Source organism: Leuresthes tenuis, unplaced genomic scaffold (genome assembly GCF_036924035.1).
Source record: "Leuresthes tenuis unplaced genomic scaffold, fLeuTen1.0.hap1 SCAF_22, whole genome shotgun sequence".
NCBI classification, from domain to species: Eukaryota; Metazoa; Chordata; class Actinopteri; order Atheriniformes; family Atherinopsidae; genus Leuresthes; species Leuresthes tenuis.
In genome coordinates, this window is record NW_027325376.1 from 15587883 (window position 1) to 15605435 (window position 17553).

The 17553-nt window shown below is 41.4% G+C and overlaps 2 protein-coding genes across 4 annotated transcripts in view; both read left to right on the forward strand.

The window, feature by feature from the left end:
* The window catches only part of LOC140281848 (E3 ubiquitin-protein ligase TRIM39-like), a 104614-nt gene extending 97892 nt beyond the window's left edge, over nucleotides 1-6722 (forward strand). Inside the window, exons 5-8 of the mRNA XM_072376347.1 lie at nucleotides 2864-3097; nucleotides 3794-3941; nucleotides 4716-4742; nucleotides 5454-6722. Of these exons, the coding sequence (XP_072232448.1) occupies nucleotides 2864-3097; nucleotides 3794-3941; nucleotides 4716-4742; nucleotides 5454-5992 (948 nt within the window). The 3' untranslated portion in view covers nucleotides 5993-6722. The remainder of the gene's footprint in view (nucleotides 1-2863; nucleotides 3098-3793; nucleotides 3942-4715; nucleotides 4743-5453) is intronic.
* Nucleotides 6723-7948: 1226 nt separating this feature from the next.
* LOC140281846 (E3 ubiquitin-protein ligase TRIM39) lies at nucleotides 7949-15782 on the forward strand. Of its 3 annotated transcripts, none has more exons than XM_072376340.1 (7): nucleotides 7949-8048; nucleotides 9807-10708; nucleotides 13566-13661; nucleotides 13755-13985; nucleotides 14719-14866; nucleotides 14957-14983; nucleotides 15076-15782. In XM_072376340.1, exons 1-7 carry the CDS (start codon nucleotides 8009-8011, stop codon nucleotides 15627-15629), a joined length of 1998 nt encoding a protein of 665 aa, XP_072232441.1. In that variant the 5' UTR covers nucleotides 7949-8008; the 3' UTR covers nucleotides 15630-15782. The 3 variants fall into 3 exon arrangements, with proteins under 3 accessions (XP_072232441.1, XP_072232442.1, XP_072232443.1); XM_072376341.1 differs by having other exon boundaries at nucleotides 7972-8048; nucleotides 9739-10708; XM_072376342.1 differs by having other exon boundaries at nucleotides 8025-8048; nucleotides 9742-10708.
* The last annotated feature ends 1771 nt before the right edge of the window (nucleotides 15783-17553 follow it).

Sequence of the window (17553 nt, forward strand, 5' to 3'; positions counted from 1 at the left end):
TGCATTAATGTTTCACAACCAACGTAAAGCACTGCTGTTGTCAATACTTTTCTGCTGCTCGTTAAATATTTACACCTTCTGGAATGAAGTGCTTATCATCCTCTGAAGCTCAAAGGTTTTATTATTAACACGCTCTGATCCGGGGACGGCTCTTAAAACAAGGACTGCTTGTTGTGCAAGGGCTCTTTGACAAGATGCAACACACATTGTCAGCCCTTATCTTGTAGAATTATCTTGCTTTGCCGGAGATTAGGAAACACATTTGGGCAGGATGTCACCCTCATCAGTCTCATACCTCTCATGCTCTGTAAAAAAGGCGGTGAGCTAATGCAGTTTGTTTGCCTTTCGCACACACAGACAGATCCACGTCTGAGGCCGTCCAACCGGTGAGACCAGTGTAAACTCTTACCTTTAGTTTCTCACACCCTAACTTTGCCCACGACTACATTGCACTGAAACACACCTCTAGAATAGGAAAGGGGAACATGAAGGATAACATGCCTGAAGGGTTTTCCATGACAATCATGTGATTGGTGCCGTGTGAGTGTGTCAAACCCTGAAGATAAAATCTAATAGGGCAAACATTAAAATGTATTAGGTGGCCTATATATTCCAGTTTCAAAGGGGAATCTTGGGAAGATCTTCATCAAACTGATGCTTCAACTTGTCGTAGCTTTTTTTTAAAAAAAAATCAATATTTTTGCCTCATATTTTTCAGATCAGTTACATTTACTAGATTCAGTGTAACTCCTTGTTTCACTGTTGACATTTTTATCTTCCTCATCGAATACAGTGAGCGTTCGGTTACCACGGGCTTGAACGCCAGAAAAAGCCACATCAGTGTGTGTACCGTACACACACGACTGCATGTGTGCACGCCGCTGTGTGTGGCCACCACTGCATGCAACCGATAGACATGGAGTTCAAAACAATGAATCTCTTTCAGTTTCGCTGCGTATAAACAGTGTTATGGAGTAACTATAGTGAGTCCTGAAGTATAAAATTATAAAATGTATAAAATCTAGTTGTGAATGAAAAGCCCTTGCGGGAAACTGGAGGGTAAAATTTAAACTTTACCATGTTTTTTTAAATTAAATGTTCTACAAACCAGGCCAAATTGAGGTAAATTTAAGATGAAATGCTTGGGTTTTTTTCTGCACCTGGCCAGGGGAAGACACAACCTGTTAGTCCAGTTGTGTCAGTGGCAGACAGACTCTCAGTGAACCACACAGGAAGACGGTTAATTCCAAACGGCCCTTTCAAAGGTTGATCAAGAAGAATCTAAGTGGTTTAATTACTTTTATTTGAGGCTTAAACACCTCAGTCACGAGGAATTTAGGGGAATAAATTTAAACAAAAAGGGTTGAAACAAAAAAGGTTTAATTTGAATTAAACTTTGAAGCAGATTTGGACCAGAATATGTGACAAACTGATGCTGGTGTGACGTTTATCTCACACTGCTCCCTAATCTGTCAATCATGAAACTGCCCTGGTTTAACTTTTTAGTATATATTTGAATGTAAAACTCCAAAAGACAAGACTCATTTTGTTTCTTTCTTCCTTTTTCTTTAGGGTTAAGAAAAGCTCAAATGTTTCAGCCTGTTTGCAAAACCCAAATTAATATAAATTTATCATTAAACTTTAGTTCAGTCTTTTGTGTTGCTCAGAGAATGACAGAAGTTTGGTTGTGAATTTCTTTCATGCTGCATTTAATATGATTAATCTATAATTGGATTTCAATGGGACACAGATTAAAGGAGGGATGTGTGGGATGGCTGTCAGTTTCAGGGAGAGGCTCTACTGCATCAGTTATTGAAAGGATATCATACAGGATAGGCATTGATGTTTGTTGTTTGGTTAATAAGAGAGATAAAAAGAAGTTGTTTGAAAGTTTTCCTCATTTTTCCAGAATCAGAACTTAAAAACAGCCCAATTAAACAGTCTAAATTCATTTTGTACAACAGTTTTTAGCTATCTGGGCTCAATTTTCTGTTTTGGCTCAGTTTCTATGAGAAAAGATAAGATTGTCATTATTAAAGCTGTTCCTTTTTCATAAATCATGTTTGAACCAATTTGAAATGACCACGCTGCTTTCAAGCAGCTTGCAAGTGAATCTGCAGTTTTGTTTGTCATAAAGTGAGACAGCTGCTGTGTTCAAAATCACTAAAGCGGATTCATCTTTGAGAGTCCACTATACTGTTTACGGTGTAAAATCTAAAATACTTCCACACATCATTTCCGAGATTATTTGATAACATGGTTGTCCACTTTGGATGGCTTTGCTTGCTAGTTTTCTCAATTATCCTACCAATTTAGCAATGTAATATTAGCTAAATTAGCTTGGTATACCAGGAGGTTAGCAGGGTATGCTAACCTGGAATACTGTTACTTATACCCGATACTTCAAGCTGTAATTGAGCGACATCTGCTAAATCTCAAGGCAAAACACTAGTAAATGTATGTTGGATTTCTCTTCTCTACGTTTTGAAGCACTTACAGACCACAATTTTCGCGTTTGAATGGGCTACTGACATTTGAAGTTTCACCTTGTTTAAATGCTTCAAACGGAGGTTCAAATAAATGTTTGAACTTCAAAGAAACATTGACAGCTCTAGTCACTAGCCTGTGGATGGGCTAAGCTTTGGGAGCCCCATATCATGCATTTTCCTTAAAACCAAACAAAGAAATGAATCTTTCCATTAGACAGTTTCTGCCACTGATTTGGCATGTTTTATTCAGCAGTCTTTCTGTTGGCAAAAGCCACACTGAGACAACCCTGATGATACTTTTAAAAACCCTTTCTGGTTAATGCATTTTGAAAGCTGCTTTAGAGCCGAAGAAGTCAATATCTGTCTTTTCGCAGGCCAGTTCTCAGAGAGAGCTGGAGGAGAGCTGGCAGGTGTATGCCGAGCTGCAGCGGCTGGTGGAGCAGAGTCAGGCCGAGCTGGTGGAGCTGATTGCCACCAGGCAGCGGGAGGCAGAGCGTCACGCTCAGGAACTGGCCAGAGGTCTGGAGAACGAACTGAGCCAACTGAGGAGGAGGAGCAACGAGCTGGAAGCCCACGCACAGACCAAGGACAAAATGCTCTTCCTTCAGGTAGTGGAAACTCTCAAGTGACTCACAAAAGTTATTTTTCTTTTCTGATACCTTATCATTTATCAACGAGGCGATTTCAGTTTTGAAGGAATCATACCACGGTTCCAGATTTTCTTAAATTGTAAAAACACCAGTAATTATTTGCACAATGAAACATACTGTGCTAAAAACAGAATTAATATGTATCTGTATAATATATGTTTGCTAGCAGGCTGGATAATGTTTAATATTTAGCTGAAATTATACAGCATTAAATGAAAATTCTACACCCAGTCATCGAACAGGACCTTCATGCTGGATCAGCAGCGTTTTTATATGAGATCTGAGACACAGCATCAAAAGCCTCCATGAACAGAGGTGACCTGTACCTGACTGCCCTCATTGTGCCTTTATCCCAGACTGTTTATGTGAATAAAGTGGCCATTCTTTCGTACCAGAAAGACATCTTTGAAATGATTAATCCAGGATTTTTCTAAAAAGTATGAAGGGAAGCAAAGGCACGGAGCATGAAATACACTGAGTGACTTCATCGTCAGTAAATCTGCCTGAATCAAGAAAGCAGTGCTGAAAGTGGTCCTCTGCATCATATTTACTGGAGTGTGTTATTCTCACCGCGCAGAGCTCATTTCCCCTGAGGTGTCATTAACTTTTCATTTCACCCCACCTTACATAACCCGTCTGTTCTGTTTCCCACAGAACCTGGCAACGCTGTCACCCCCACCCGAGCCCACTGATTGGTCAATGGTCAGCATCAACACTGATCTCTATCTGGGAACCATCCGCTCCTCCGTCAGCAGCCTTGTCGATAAGTTCCAAGAGGAGCTTAAGCGGCTTTACGGGAAAGGTGAGGGCGGATAGCCAGTGTTATATTTTCTTATGAATAAAACTGTTGAAGAAGAGGAAATGTGCAGGCTGAAATGCTTTATTTTGTAAAAACATCAAAGAAACACAAACTTGAGCTTCACTCGGGAGTAGTTATAAAAGGTTACTGTGCTGGATCGCATATTTAAGTGTTTTTTAAATCATAAATTAAACCTCTGACATGAACAAATGATTATGTCTTCACGTTTCAAAATGTACTTACATCCAATGTGCAAGTGAAGATTTATAAATAAAGATTTTCAAAATGTAGTCACATGCAGTATTGTACATTCTATGTGACCGTCATTCTTTCAAGATGGGAGAAACAAAAATAAAGAAAATAAACTGCTTTTGGTCAGCTCTTGGCGCTTTAGGGCGTCCCTGTCAATCAGTCCCTTATGACAGGCTTTTTTTTTTGCTTCCATGTTTGTTATCTTTGCAAAGTTAAACTAAAGCTCATGCTCCCTTGTCTGAAACAAGCAAACCATTTGATGCAAAATGGTTTGCACACATTCACACATGCAAGACGGCTGGATAGATGGAGATAGTTTTGATGCCGCAGCAAAGCCACTCAGAATTCCCAAAAGGCAGCTGGGTGACAGCAGCACGTGTCGTGAGACTTTATAGCTCTGGATTAGAACTACATGTTTAACACTCACATGAACCATCTGCTTTGACTTTGAATTATCTGCTGAGCGACTTGTTGACTTGTTGCTCTTCTTCTCTTTCATTCTACGTCGGTCCTGTCTGCCATCAGAACTCCGGAAGGTGCAGAACTACGCAAGTGAGTAACACCTTCCCTTTTTCAGCATGGTGAAAATGGAAAAAATGGTAAAAATTCCGGGGCGTGTCAGTCATAACTAAGTTGCATGTTAAAAGAGAGCAGGGTTCCAGTTGAATAGTTATCTTAGGAAGAGAATGAAACGACAAAGGACATTTCTAAAATGTTCTAAATGCTGAGGAAAGTCTTTCCCTTAAGCTTTTTTAAAATAAGGTTAAGGAAAAGAGCTTAGGAAAAGATTATAGGAGACAGCCCCCCCCCCCCCCCCCCCCCTTTTTTTTTTTAAATTAATAAAATCATTCAACCAGGAGTTTCTAATCTTTCTGGTAGAAAGTTGAACAGAATGTGTAATTCTCCTAAATGTCCACCAGATGGAGCCATTACACGTGAGTTTAATCCAAAACCCAGCAGCCAGTTTGAGTTTAAAGTTCAACTTTTATCTCAGGTCATAAGTGCTTCAATGGCAGGCAACTGGCATTCTTTCTTTAGTTTCTTCAACACGTTTCACTTGTCAAATGAGAGGTGAAACATCTTTAAAACAAACTCAAAAAGAGTCCAGTTGCTTTCTTCTCAAATTTTTAGGATTACCATCACCTAGATGACAAAGGATCTACTCAACTTGGCAGACACCTGTATTAACCATATTTGAGCAGACACATTTCTTATTGGGACAGAATCTTCTATCAGTTTCTTATTATGCTTCATCCTTTCCAGGTGAGGTGATTTTGGACCCGTCCACGGCCCAGAGGAACCTGGTTGTGTCCGACGATGGTCAGCAGGTGAAATATGAGGAGCGTAAGCCTTCCCACTCGGAGGGCCCGAAGCGCTTCAGCCCGGCCCTCTTCGTCCTGGCTCGAGAGGTCCTCGGCTCGGGCCGACACTACTGGGAAGTGGATGTGGGGCGCAAGACTGCCTGGACACTAGGCTTGGCTCGTGCCTCGGCCCGCCGTAAAGGCGAGATCAAGCTGAGTCCTGAGGGGGGATACTGGTGCCTTTGGCTGAAGAACGGGGAGGTGAAAGCTCTGGCAGCGTGCCGCCTGCCTCTGATGCTGCAGACCAGTCCCTCCAAAGTAGGAATCTTCTTGGATTACGAAGCAGGCCAACTTTCTTTCTATGATGTGAAGGCACGCTCACATCTCTACACTTTTATCGATAACTTTAACGAGAGCGTTTATCCAATCTTCAGCCCGTGTCTCGCTCAGGATGGGAAAAATGCCTCTCCTCTCATCATAACCCACGTTAAACACAGCTAAGCGATCTTCAAATTAAACATTTGTAACGTTCTCATTTTAAAAAAAAATCATAGACAAAAGAATTGTTGTTTTTGTTCAAACAAGTTATTGTGTCTTTAAAATTGAATGTCACTTTTCATCTCTGTGAGTCACTTATAGGACAATGTAACTCGTCTGCAAAGAACTTCCAGTCTAATGACATATAAGGAAACTGCTTTTGCACCCACTATGACCCTTTTTCATCATACTGTGGGCGACTCTTATTTGCTGACCGAAAGACTTTGACCGACTACGTGCGATTCCTCTGTTGCCCATCAACTCCCATCTTTTACTACATGGACATTGAAAAGAATGATGTTAAATTGTGAAAACATGTGAAGGAGAAGACGTTAACTTCCAAAGTCTTACTAACTCAAACCTTACCCTAACAACTAATGCTATCGGACATGTAATTTCACTAAACTTGAGTGGAGCTTTACTTCCAGCACTTTCCTTACTATGTGAGTCTTTATATAACTTCAGCCCTGAGGCTTTGAAGAAATGATATATTAAAGTAAAAGTTGTCTGCAGCTTACAGAGGGAACCAAATGAGATGATGCTGCAAATATTTGTAGAGGGTGGGATTTCTTTTTTTTAACTTTCTGTGGACCTATGATTGTTTAAAAGGGTATGGATGTTCTGTATTTTTGTATCAAGCAATCACTTTTGTACCCTCTTTCTGAAATTGTTAAATAAAGACTAACTCTGATAAGATGTGTCATCTAAGGTAATTTGTCTTTTACTTTGTTCCCATTCATTGAGTTCTCTTCCTACACAGGCTCTGAAGAGGCCCGATTCCACAGGCCTAAAACCTATTCCACAGCATTTCTTAGAAACTTTAGAAGGAATGTTAAACCAGGAGCAGTCTTGATTTCATAACTTTTATCACTTTACTTTTAGAATTTCACTCCTTGCTTCAAAGTAAAGGTAATCACGGAGAGAGTAAAGTTGTGTCATGGATGTCATTAAAAGACTACAGCCAATCCAGGCAGAGTCGTGTCGTCACAGCAGTGTATCCCCAGCCTGCCGGCTGCAGCAAACTCCACACAGGAAGACCCCAAACTGGTCCAGGAAGCCTCTTACTGTGAGATGACATCGCCAACATCCACACCACCAAGAAGCCCCTACAGCAAATAAAAATGTAAAACTAAGGGCAATGTAGAGCAGAGTCCAGCAGAGGACAATATGGGGTTGTTTTATCCTCCTCAGGGTCACAGGGGGAAGCCAATCCCAGCTACGGTCAGGCGAGGAGCACGATTTGGAATACAAGGAGAAAACTCACACTGACACAGAGAGAACATACAAATTCCACTCCGGCAAGTCCCGGCTAAATTTAAATAGGGAACTTTATCACTGTGAGGCAACAATGCTGTTCAGCACAACACTGTGCAGGATGCCATGGAGTTAAATACCGAGTAATACAGTCCACAGACAGCTGTTTCAAATGGTGTAAGACTTATCTTGTTGTTTTTCTTTTGGAACATTCAAAAGTTTACTTCACCTTCTTTTTATGCAAAAGTATGCTAAGCTAACTGGCTGCTAACAACACAGTAAGACAAGGCAGAGCCTTTCAAAAACGGACAATAACAAGAATGTTGACGCTGAACGGCTTATTAAATGTCAGATTTTCAAATATAACATGTTTGTCTTCTCTGAATTTTTGAGTTGATAGTCTCTTAGGATTACCAAAATATCTCAAGTACAGTCAAAAGTGATTAAAAAAAAAAAAAAAGAGAGTTCCCTTTAGCTTCGCTCTTATGTTGCAAGACTGCTGCATGTTTTATTGTCCAGAACAGTTCGACTCAAGCTGGAAGACTGCAGTCGCCTATCTGCTCAAAGGCCAAACCTGTTCCTCCTGAGGCACACAGGGCCACCGACAGCAAGTATAAATATGTATCTGGGGTAAAAGGAGAGCTTGGGAGGGGGGTATATTTTGGGTCTGAGGTGTGTGTTAGTGTTGGGGGAGCTGGAGGTGGCAGTGGTCAGAGCCTGTCTCATATGTCAGTGTACAGTGGAGTCTGCAGGCAGCTGCTCTCTGGTGAGTGTCAACATATCAGCTTTTTGTGTTTCTCTTCTATCTCTGCTGTATTTTAGCCAGTGTTGTGCCACACCTGCATCTTTGTGCGCAAGCATATCTCTTAGGAGAATGATGTTTGATCCAAGTAGGCTAGTCTTTGGCTCCAGAAGAGCTGTGACCTGTGCAGAGGACTTTTCTGATGTTGTCGTGTAGTCAGTTTACTGCTGTTTCAGAGCAAATTTAGCGAAGTGCTTCAATCCTGTCAGCTTGTTTGAAATTGCCAGATGTTTAAGTGACAATTTCAGACGGGTAAAGTATGTAAGCCCTGCAAGTCGGGTCACAGACTGGACCAATATTTTTGGAAAGATGTCAATCTGTCTGTCATGAATACCGAGGCCTTAAGCTTGAAGCTGCTTGTGTATGAAATCAAACACACTAACTTCAAGCTCCACAGACAGAATACAGTCACGTGAAAAAGAGCTTACACTCTATTTCAGTTCTATGGCTTTACTTATCAGGATAAATAAAGCAATAATCTGGTCCTTACCAATTCTTAGAATTAGATAGATACTGCTTTAAATGAACAACAACACATGGAACGTGTTGATGAATAATTTAACACAAACTAAGCCAAAATGAAGAAGTGTGTGAAAACCTGTGTGCAAACCGACCGCTTCCATATGAATTAAGAGGGTAGGTAGCAGCCAGGTGCTGCTAATCAATCAAACACACACACACAGCACCTCTGTAATGATCTTAGAGAAGCGGTTGTTGCAGCCCATCAATCTGGCAAGGGTTATGGTGCCATTTTCAGCTTGGAGTCCAGCATTCAACAGTAAGAAAGATTATTCACAAGTGGAAAACATTCAAGATAGTTGTCTGTCTTCCCGGGACTGGATGTTCTTTGGTCAGACCAGACCAAAGCAGAGATGTTTGGTCATGTCGGACAGCAACACATTTGGTGAAAGCCAAACACAGCGCATCATCAGCACAAATATCTCATACTAACTGTTAAGCACGGTGGTGGAGGGGTGATGATTTGACTTGTCAGTCAAGGTGTTGCAATGACCCAGTGAAATTTCAGATCACAATCGGATTGAAATGCTTTTATTGGACCTCAAGAGAGCTGTGCATAAACAAGTGCCTGCGAAGAGTGGGCCAAAGCTCTTTTACAGTGAACTGTGAGACTGAACACGTCACACAGCAATATAAGTTATTGCTGCTAAAGATGGTTCTAATAGCTGTCGAATCAGTACTTTTTTCTGTTTTTCACACACTGCTTCTCTGTTTTGGCTTAGAAACGGACCCATTGTAATATGCCATGTCCCGTTGTTCATCTGAGGTTGCATTTTCTAATTCCAATGCCTGGCACAGAACAGGTGATTTAGTTATTTAATATTGCAAGAAACCTTAGAACTGAAAGAGGATGTTCTTACTTTTGAATGTGACTGTACAAATGTATCAATGCTAATGAGGATTTTAAGTCAAAGCTGAAGAAAACAATCAACCAAAAGGCTCACAGGGACTCTTTTATTATATGTTGACAATAATATTGATGCATGTTTTCAAAGATGCTTGATTTGACTGAATTTAAAGACCAAAATCTGTTACAATAAATGAGTCCCGTGATCTTTTCTTTGCATGGTATGTTTGCATGTTCATGCTCCATATAAAGTCATTGCATCTAACCGTAGCGACCTCAATATCACAGCAGGTTTGATGCCCCGCTCAAAGGCTGGTTGCTTGCGCTGAAAATGACCCTGCCTCTCCGCCGTGCAGGAATGGCCACCACTGGGAACCTTTCTGAGGAGCAGGTGCACTGCTCCATCTGTCTGGACGTTTTCACCAACCCCGTGTCCATCCCCTGCGGACACAACTTCTGCCAGGGCTGTATCCTGGGATACTGGAAAACCAGCCCTTTGTATCAGTGTCCCATGTGCAAGAAGTCCTTCCACAAAAGGCCCGACATCAGCGTAAACACTGTCTTGAGGGAAATCGCCGAGCAGTTCAAGCAGATCAGGGTGAAGAGCGTGGAAGGGAAGGGAAGCGGGGAGGTCGAAGAGGTGAAAGCAAAGAAGTGGACAATGGAGAGAAGGAAAAAGGAGGATGAGGAGAGGCTTTTGGAGAAAGATCAGAAGCAGCAGCTTCTTGAGGAGTTGAAGCAGAAGCAAGAAGACGAGAAGAAGAAGAAAGGGGGGTTAAGGGAGAAACTAGGAGACGAGCTACCACCGTTAATCCCTCCAGTGGTGACACAGAAAGCCTCTCCTCCGTCATCACCCCAAGCTGCAGCGGAGGCGCCACCACCTCTGCCTCAGACATCACCCCCACCCTCACCTCAAACCTCATCTTCTCCCTCTTCCCCTTCATTCCCTTCTCCATCCTGGGAGGAGGTCCTTTGTGACGTTTGCCTGGGGGAAGGCCGTCCCAAGGCGGTCAAATCCTGCCTTGTGTGTCTGACTTCCTATTGTGAGGAGCACCTCAAATCTCACACCGCCAGGTTCACCAAGCACAAGCTGATGGAGCCCGTTGCCAACATGGAGGACAGGATGTGTCCAAAGCATGAAAGGCTCCTGGAGCTGTTCTGCAAGAAAGATCAGACTTGTGTGTGTGTCCTCTGCACTGAGACCGACCACAGGGCACACTACACAGTCCCCGTGGAGAGAGAATGGACAGAGAAAAAGGTGAGAAAGATTTTCCACAACCCATAGATACATCAAAGGATCAGGGGTTCAAAGGCACTAATTGTTGCCACATAAAACATTCGGTTTGGTTTTAAAGCTTGAAATGAGCTTCTGACTTTGATGTTTGCCGTGGCACAAATAAGAGCGTCAGCAAACTTACTCAGCAATGTCTGTTCCAGATTTGTCAACCTTTGCTAAGATTACACACCATATGTTCGCCATGCCAGGCTAAATAAAGCTGTAGCAGCAAGTTCCTTGACTGGATGGTCACCCGGCACAGCTGTTTCTAATTGAATGAGAGATCAGCAGTTTTTTTTTTTTGTATGTGTCAGAAGTTATGAAAATTAACAAGAAAAGAAAATCAATAAAAACATGTCACAAAGCTAAAAACCTACTCTTGTGAAACCACTGCCAAATGACCTTCTCTGTACTTGCAAGGCCCAGCGGAAGTTTTTTTTTTTTTTATATATATTCTAGTTTTCAGAGCTATTTTAATGCAGCACAACCGAACAGTCCAGATGGAAAACAGCTATAGTCGATTACAATCAACAAGCTGAATGTCGGCTGATAATGCAGCTAGGTCAATATATCTGGATGTCCCTGGTTCTGATATCATTAACAGACATTTATTTGAACACATTTATTTATTTTTTTCATGTCAAACAAACCTGAGAAAGGACAGTGAAAGGAAAATTTCAGGATGATATGTGGAAACAGGTTGTGGCTGTTTTTCCAGTGACAGCTACAGAAGTTTCTGATTCTGGATTAACAAGAAATATCAACAATATCTTTTTGTAAATTTATGTATTTTGTTCATTATTCCTGCAAATCTTTCAAACTTCCCTTAGTTATCGGGCTTTACTTCTTTCAATTTTGCTTTAAACTGAAAAATGTGTCCACATCAGTGATGCGGTATTTGACTTTACAACTGAACCCGTGATCTAATTTTGATGCCCAAACTCGCTGTCATTCCCATGACATCATAATCCTTTTGATGTCAGGGTCCCATTGCGTCTGAGAAATGGACAGGGATGGCCACAAGGTATCCTCACTCTGCAGGGTGAACCCGCGACAAGCAAAACGGTCCTCATGAGGATGTTGTAAGAAGAGTGGGAGAATGACACAAGACTTTGAAACATGTGACCCAAGTTAAAGACTTTCTGGGAACTTTACTTTTGCTTGCATTTACTCTTTAGGTTTTGCTCAGTTAGGTTAAAGCAACACAATTTACTGGTTAGGGATAATCACTAAACCTACTTAAAAAGATTGAAATCCAATTTCATTAATGATTGTGTGAAATAATTGTAATCAGTGCAAACAATGACAATTAAATGACACTGCCATCCTATCTGGACTCAATTTCATGTAAAATGGACTGAGGCTAAGCGGAAAACTGTTCTGTGGTCAGATGAATTTGAAAATCTTTTTGAAAATCATAGATGCAGGGTCCTGGGCTGCACGTTGGTGTGCTGGGTAGCACCATCACCTCACAGCAAGAGGGTTACAGGTTTAATTCCCAGCTGGGGCCTTTCTGTGTGGGGTTTGCATGTTCTCCCCGTGCATGTGTGGGTTCTTTCCCCAAAAACATGCATGTTAGGTTAATTGGTGATGCAAAATTGTCCCTCTGTGTGAGTGTGAGTCAAGACAACATTAAACCACATGCAAATGCGTGAAAAATACTTTATTTATCCCAAAGGGATATTATATAACTATATAAATTATACATACGCATCTATGTCAATGGCATGACGTCATAATAGAGGAGTCCTGAAGCTGAACTGTCCTCCCCACTTTCCAGACCTTTCACCAGGTAAAAACATTTGGCTGTTCATTAAACACAAAATACGACAAAAATCTAGGACTGTTGAGCAGCGAGAATCCCATGTCAGACATTTCTCCAGCAGCTGTTCTTCACAGATCCCAGATGTTTACTGTTGTTGTCAAAAGAAGAGGTAATGCCACATAGTGGTAAATCTGTTTGGCCAAAAAAATGCATTCTGATTCATTTATTGACAATTTACACAGCATAACATTTTGGAAATGGGTTTATAAGTTACTGTGACAGGGTTGCACAGTTGTGAAATGATCAGCGTGTGTTTAAATGTCTGTTCAACAGAAAGCCAGGCATACATTTCCTCTGCTGAGGTCAGGTCCGAGAGGACCCTTTTCCGTGAGGTTCATCCAGGAGGGGAAAACACTGCTGAAATTGAGTCAAAATCACAACATTTAAATGATTAATTTATATTTTAAATTAGTATGAACTCATAGAAAAAGAAATAGAATAGAAAAATAATTTATTCATCCCCCAGTGGGGGGAATTCAAATTAGTCGAGTAGCTATAAAAATGTAAATATTTACAATGATTTCATACTAAACAACAACAACAACGATAATAATCATAATAATAATAATAATAATCAATGACAAATAAATAAAATAAATTTGAGAAGAACATGTCAACAGTAACTATTAAAAAACCTTTTGGCTGTGGGGACAAAGGACCTCCTGAACCTCTCAGTCCTGCAGCTGCAGTGAGATGAGCCTCTCACTGCAGCTGCTCCTCTGATCTGCCAGGATGCTGTGGAGAGGATGTCTATTATTATCCAAAACAGAATATAATTTCCTCCTCATCCATTGCTCCACCACAGCACTTAGAGGGTCTAGTCTTAGACATAGACTCAAATATAAACACCAAATACGAATCTAGAGCATCAGGAACTTGAAGAAGTTTAGATATGGGAAGCGAGATATTGTTTGCCAATATGCAAACTGCTGTTTTAATCCAAGACCAGTATCTTTTACACTATCAGTTGAATATGTGTCATCAGCCATGCTCATGTGAACTTTTCTTGTTCAGGCACAGCTGAAAAGGACAGAAATAGATGTCCAGCAGATGATCCAGGACAGAGTGAAAAAGGTGGAGGAGATCAAACACTCTGTGGAGCTCAACAAAGTTAGTCCACATGCTGTCTCCCATAAAAATATTTCCCAACAGCTGTGCGCAAATGAACACCAACCCAGGTGTGTGACTGTTTTGTGTTTTCAGGCCAGTGCTAAAAAAGAGATCGAGGAGAGCATGCAGGTCTTCTCTGAGCTGGTGCGCTCCATCCAGAGAGCTCAGGCTGAGCTGGTCTTGGTCTTCGAGGAGAAGCAGAGGCAGACGGAGAGGTGGGCCGAAGGCCTCGTGGCTGATCTGGAACAGGAAATCGCTGAGCTGAAGAAGAGGAATGCGGACCTGGAATATGTGGCGCGAACTGACCACATTCACTTCTTAAAGGTTATAGTTTATTTTAAGAATAAAGTCAGGGATCAAGATGGGTGAAATTCTAATATTTTTTTACCTGGACGGGGTTTCACGGTGGCAATTTAGGTTCTGAATTTATCCATGATTGTAATGAGTGACATTCATCAAACTATTTCTCCAGTCAAAATGACCAAATGGGTTGTTTGCTCACGCCCTGTCATGTGACCTATAGGTGCGTCCTTTAATCATTGCCCCTACAGACAGCAGGAGATTAATACAATTCACATGTGTCCACATAGAACACAAAGCTATCTTAAGGAGAAAGGAGTGGGCTGGATGGCATTATCATGAGCAGCAATTTCAAACATGGGATCCAAGTTCAACATCTTGATACAATGACTGATCGCGCCTGGGTTCCATTCAGTCAAAAACATGACAAAATATCACAAAAACACTTTTCCCTGCTTCCTGGGTGGGCTTGGGAAATAACATCACAGTTTAGACTAAAAAGCATCCTTTTTCACCGTGCTGCATCACTTTAATGGACGCCATTTTGACGCTTCACACACAGTTACACTCACTCGCATATTCTTTGAGCATGCTGTAACTGTAGGGCTTTACCGCCTCCTGTTGTAGATATATTCCTTAAAGCCTTTGAGATGGTTTAGCTTGTTTGAGGAGAACAGAGTCCATAATGTAGAAATAATAATCTTGATACTTACGTCATTTGGTTCAATCTGCTCTCTTGTACCGTATCTCTTTGCAGAGCTTCCCTTCCCTCAGCATTCCTCCCTCTGTTAAAGACTGGTCTGAGACCAGTGTTCCCACTGACACATGTGTAGGAATGATCAGGAGGTCCGTGTCCAAACTGGAGGCAACATTAAAGGAGATGATCGACAAACTGTCTGAAAGTGGTAGGGATTATGATATTTTACTGTTCAAGAAACATTACAGCATGTCAAGAAGATATGAATCTTGAATAATTTGTCTTTTGATTTTTACAGAGATCAGAAAAATTCTGAAATATTCAGGTAATTTTTGTTTTTCCTGTACATTTTGTTTTTTTTTCTACCTTAAAACTGTCCAACAGAAGAAAAAAAAATCCTCTGTCATGTTTCTGCAGTGGATGTCATTCTGGACCCCGACACAGCCAACCCTTGGCTCCAGCTCTCTCAGGACAGACATCAGGTGCGACATCTGGGGGCCTGGCAGGACCTCCCAGACCATCCCGATCGCTTCGACACTGTGGTCATAGTACTGGGGCGCGAGGGCTTTACTTCAGGCAGACACTACTGGGAGGTCCAGGTAGGAGACAAAGATGACTGGTACCTAGGCGTGGCCAGGTCTTCCGTCAACAGGAAGGGCAGGATTTCCGTAAGCACAACTCAAGGGTATTGGGCTCTGGCCATGAAGAAAGGCCAGGGGTACCGGGTGTCAACATCCCCACAATTACTGCTCTCCCTTGACTCCAAACCCAAGCGGGTGGGTGTGTACGTGGACTATGAGGAGGGTCAAGTTTCTTTTTATGACGTGAGAGCTTGGACCCATATTTATACATTTGAAGCTAACTTCATGGAGAAGATTCTGCCCTTTTTCTATCTGTACTGCTGCGACAAGGCCTCGGATACCATGGTGATCTGCCCCGTGAATGAGAAAAGCCTGATCAAGCAAAGCTAAGGACACATTTGACCATAAAATGACTCTGAAATGCCCTGAGGGAGACCTAATTTCATTAAACTGTGGTTTTATGTATTTATGTTCAGTGACATGCAAACATTTGGCCATTCATAGTCAAAATTTCTATTGAAGTGCATAGTTAGATGACCTGAATGAGAACTGAAGAAGAAAACCTCTCTTGTATTGTCAGCATAAAATCCACACGCTTGAAGAAAATACGACACATAGTTTGATTAGTCCCCTTCTCCAATTGGCAAGCACGGTGTAAGACTTATTGTGCTTTGGACTTACTGCTTTTCAATTTACAATGAACTACTTCATGAGTCACAAACAGAGATTTGCCATGTCACTCACAATATAAAAGTCAGACAGCTGCTACTAAATTTTCTCCAGAACATTTCCCTTTTTGGGGAATCTTTTACTCTTTTCGATGCTCACAGAACTTTTGACAGGGGTGCCCAATATTGGCATACCAATGTATAGTGTAGCTGTATAAATACATTCATTGTACACCTTGTTTGTTTATGTTAGCTCACCAGGCATGGAAACTCATACTGTTGTATTCTATTGCGCTCAGGTGCATCCTACTTCTGTCTGGTCCTGGACATGCTACAGTAACTTGAGTCCATTTGTAACTAAGTGACTTCAATTGATGTTTTTAAGAAGGCTATACCTGTCCATATAAGGTCTTCCAGGCGATGGTGAGTGTCAGAGGGAAAACCAAGCTTTGTGGGTAAGACAGTTGCCTGAAGACCTGCAAATCAGAATTGTGTCAAGGGACGAGGAAATGCCTGCAGCCTTAAAAGTTGGCTGTAGGGGTTTAATGCCAATTTGAGGGTTGGCGGTACCATCATTTGAAAATGATGATAGATGGAAATGGGGAATCCCCAGCTTCCCCATTCCACATGTCAAAGTGTCCTTGGACAAAACACTGAACTCCACTTTGCCTCTGGTGCGTTTGACGGTGTGTTAGTGAGTGCATGACTGAGGAAAAAACCCTGTGTAGCCTGAAACACTGTATAGACTAAGGCATGATGTATGAGTGTGTATGTGTGAATGGGTGACTGCGACTTGGTGGTTAACAACAATAAAAAAAAGAACATTATAAGTGCAGTCGATTTTTCATTTAAACTACCTATAAGCACAGCAACTTCCATCATTTTCAAATGGAAAATATTTAGAGCCCCAAATAGATTACAACTATATGGTTTTCCAGCCAAAATGAGTATTTAGAGATGAAGGCCCTTGATTTACTTTGTCGAGCATGTCAGTACATCCTTCCCTACGGGCAAACACGGTAAAGGCAGCATCATTCTGTGGGGATGACTTTCTGCAACAGGAACTGCGACATCTCTGGTTAAACTTAAATGTTTGTTTCCAAGATGATCTGCCCAAAGTTTGAAAGGTAAATGTGCAGAGCTGTCACAGAGTCATTCCCGGGGAGATTTGAGGCTGAAATCAGCGCCCAGTGGTGCTTTAACCAAACACCATGTGACAGATCTGTTTCAGGACTAAAAACTGAAACAACTAAAAAACTGTTTTTGCTGCTTGATGGAAAAATAGAAGGATCTATTTAAAAATGAGGCAGAAATATATATAAAAAAGAGAAACCTGAATGGCTTTGGAAACTTACTGTTGGCATTGTACCTCAAAGCTGTTACCATTTTTAATCTGTACATAAACAAAAATGCACCGTGTTAAAAAGGGTTTCGTTCAACATTTTGTCTTTCTTTTATTTCTGTGCCTTCAAAACAAATAGGATGTTATTTCTTGAGTATGCTTCCACGCCTTACGCAAAGCTAACTGGCTGCTGGAGTTTAATTTGCATTTAGTCCCCAGGCATAAGAGCAGTGTTGATCAACTAAGTTGTATAAGAATCATTTACATGCATGACATCAAAAGATTTTTAAAAAAGTTGAATTTC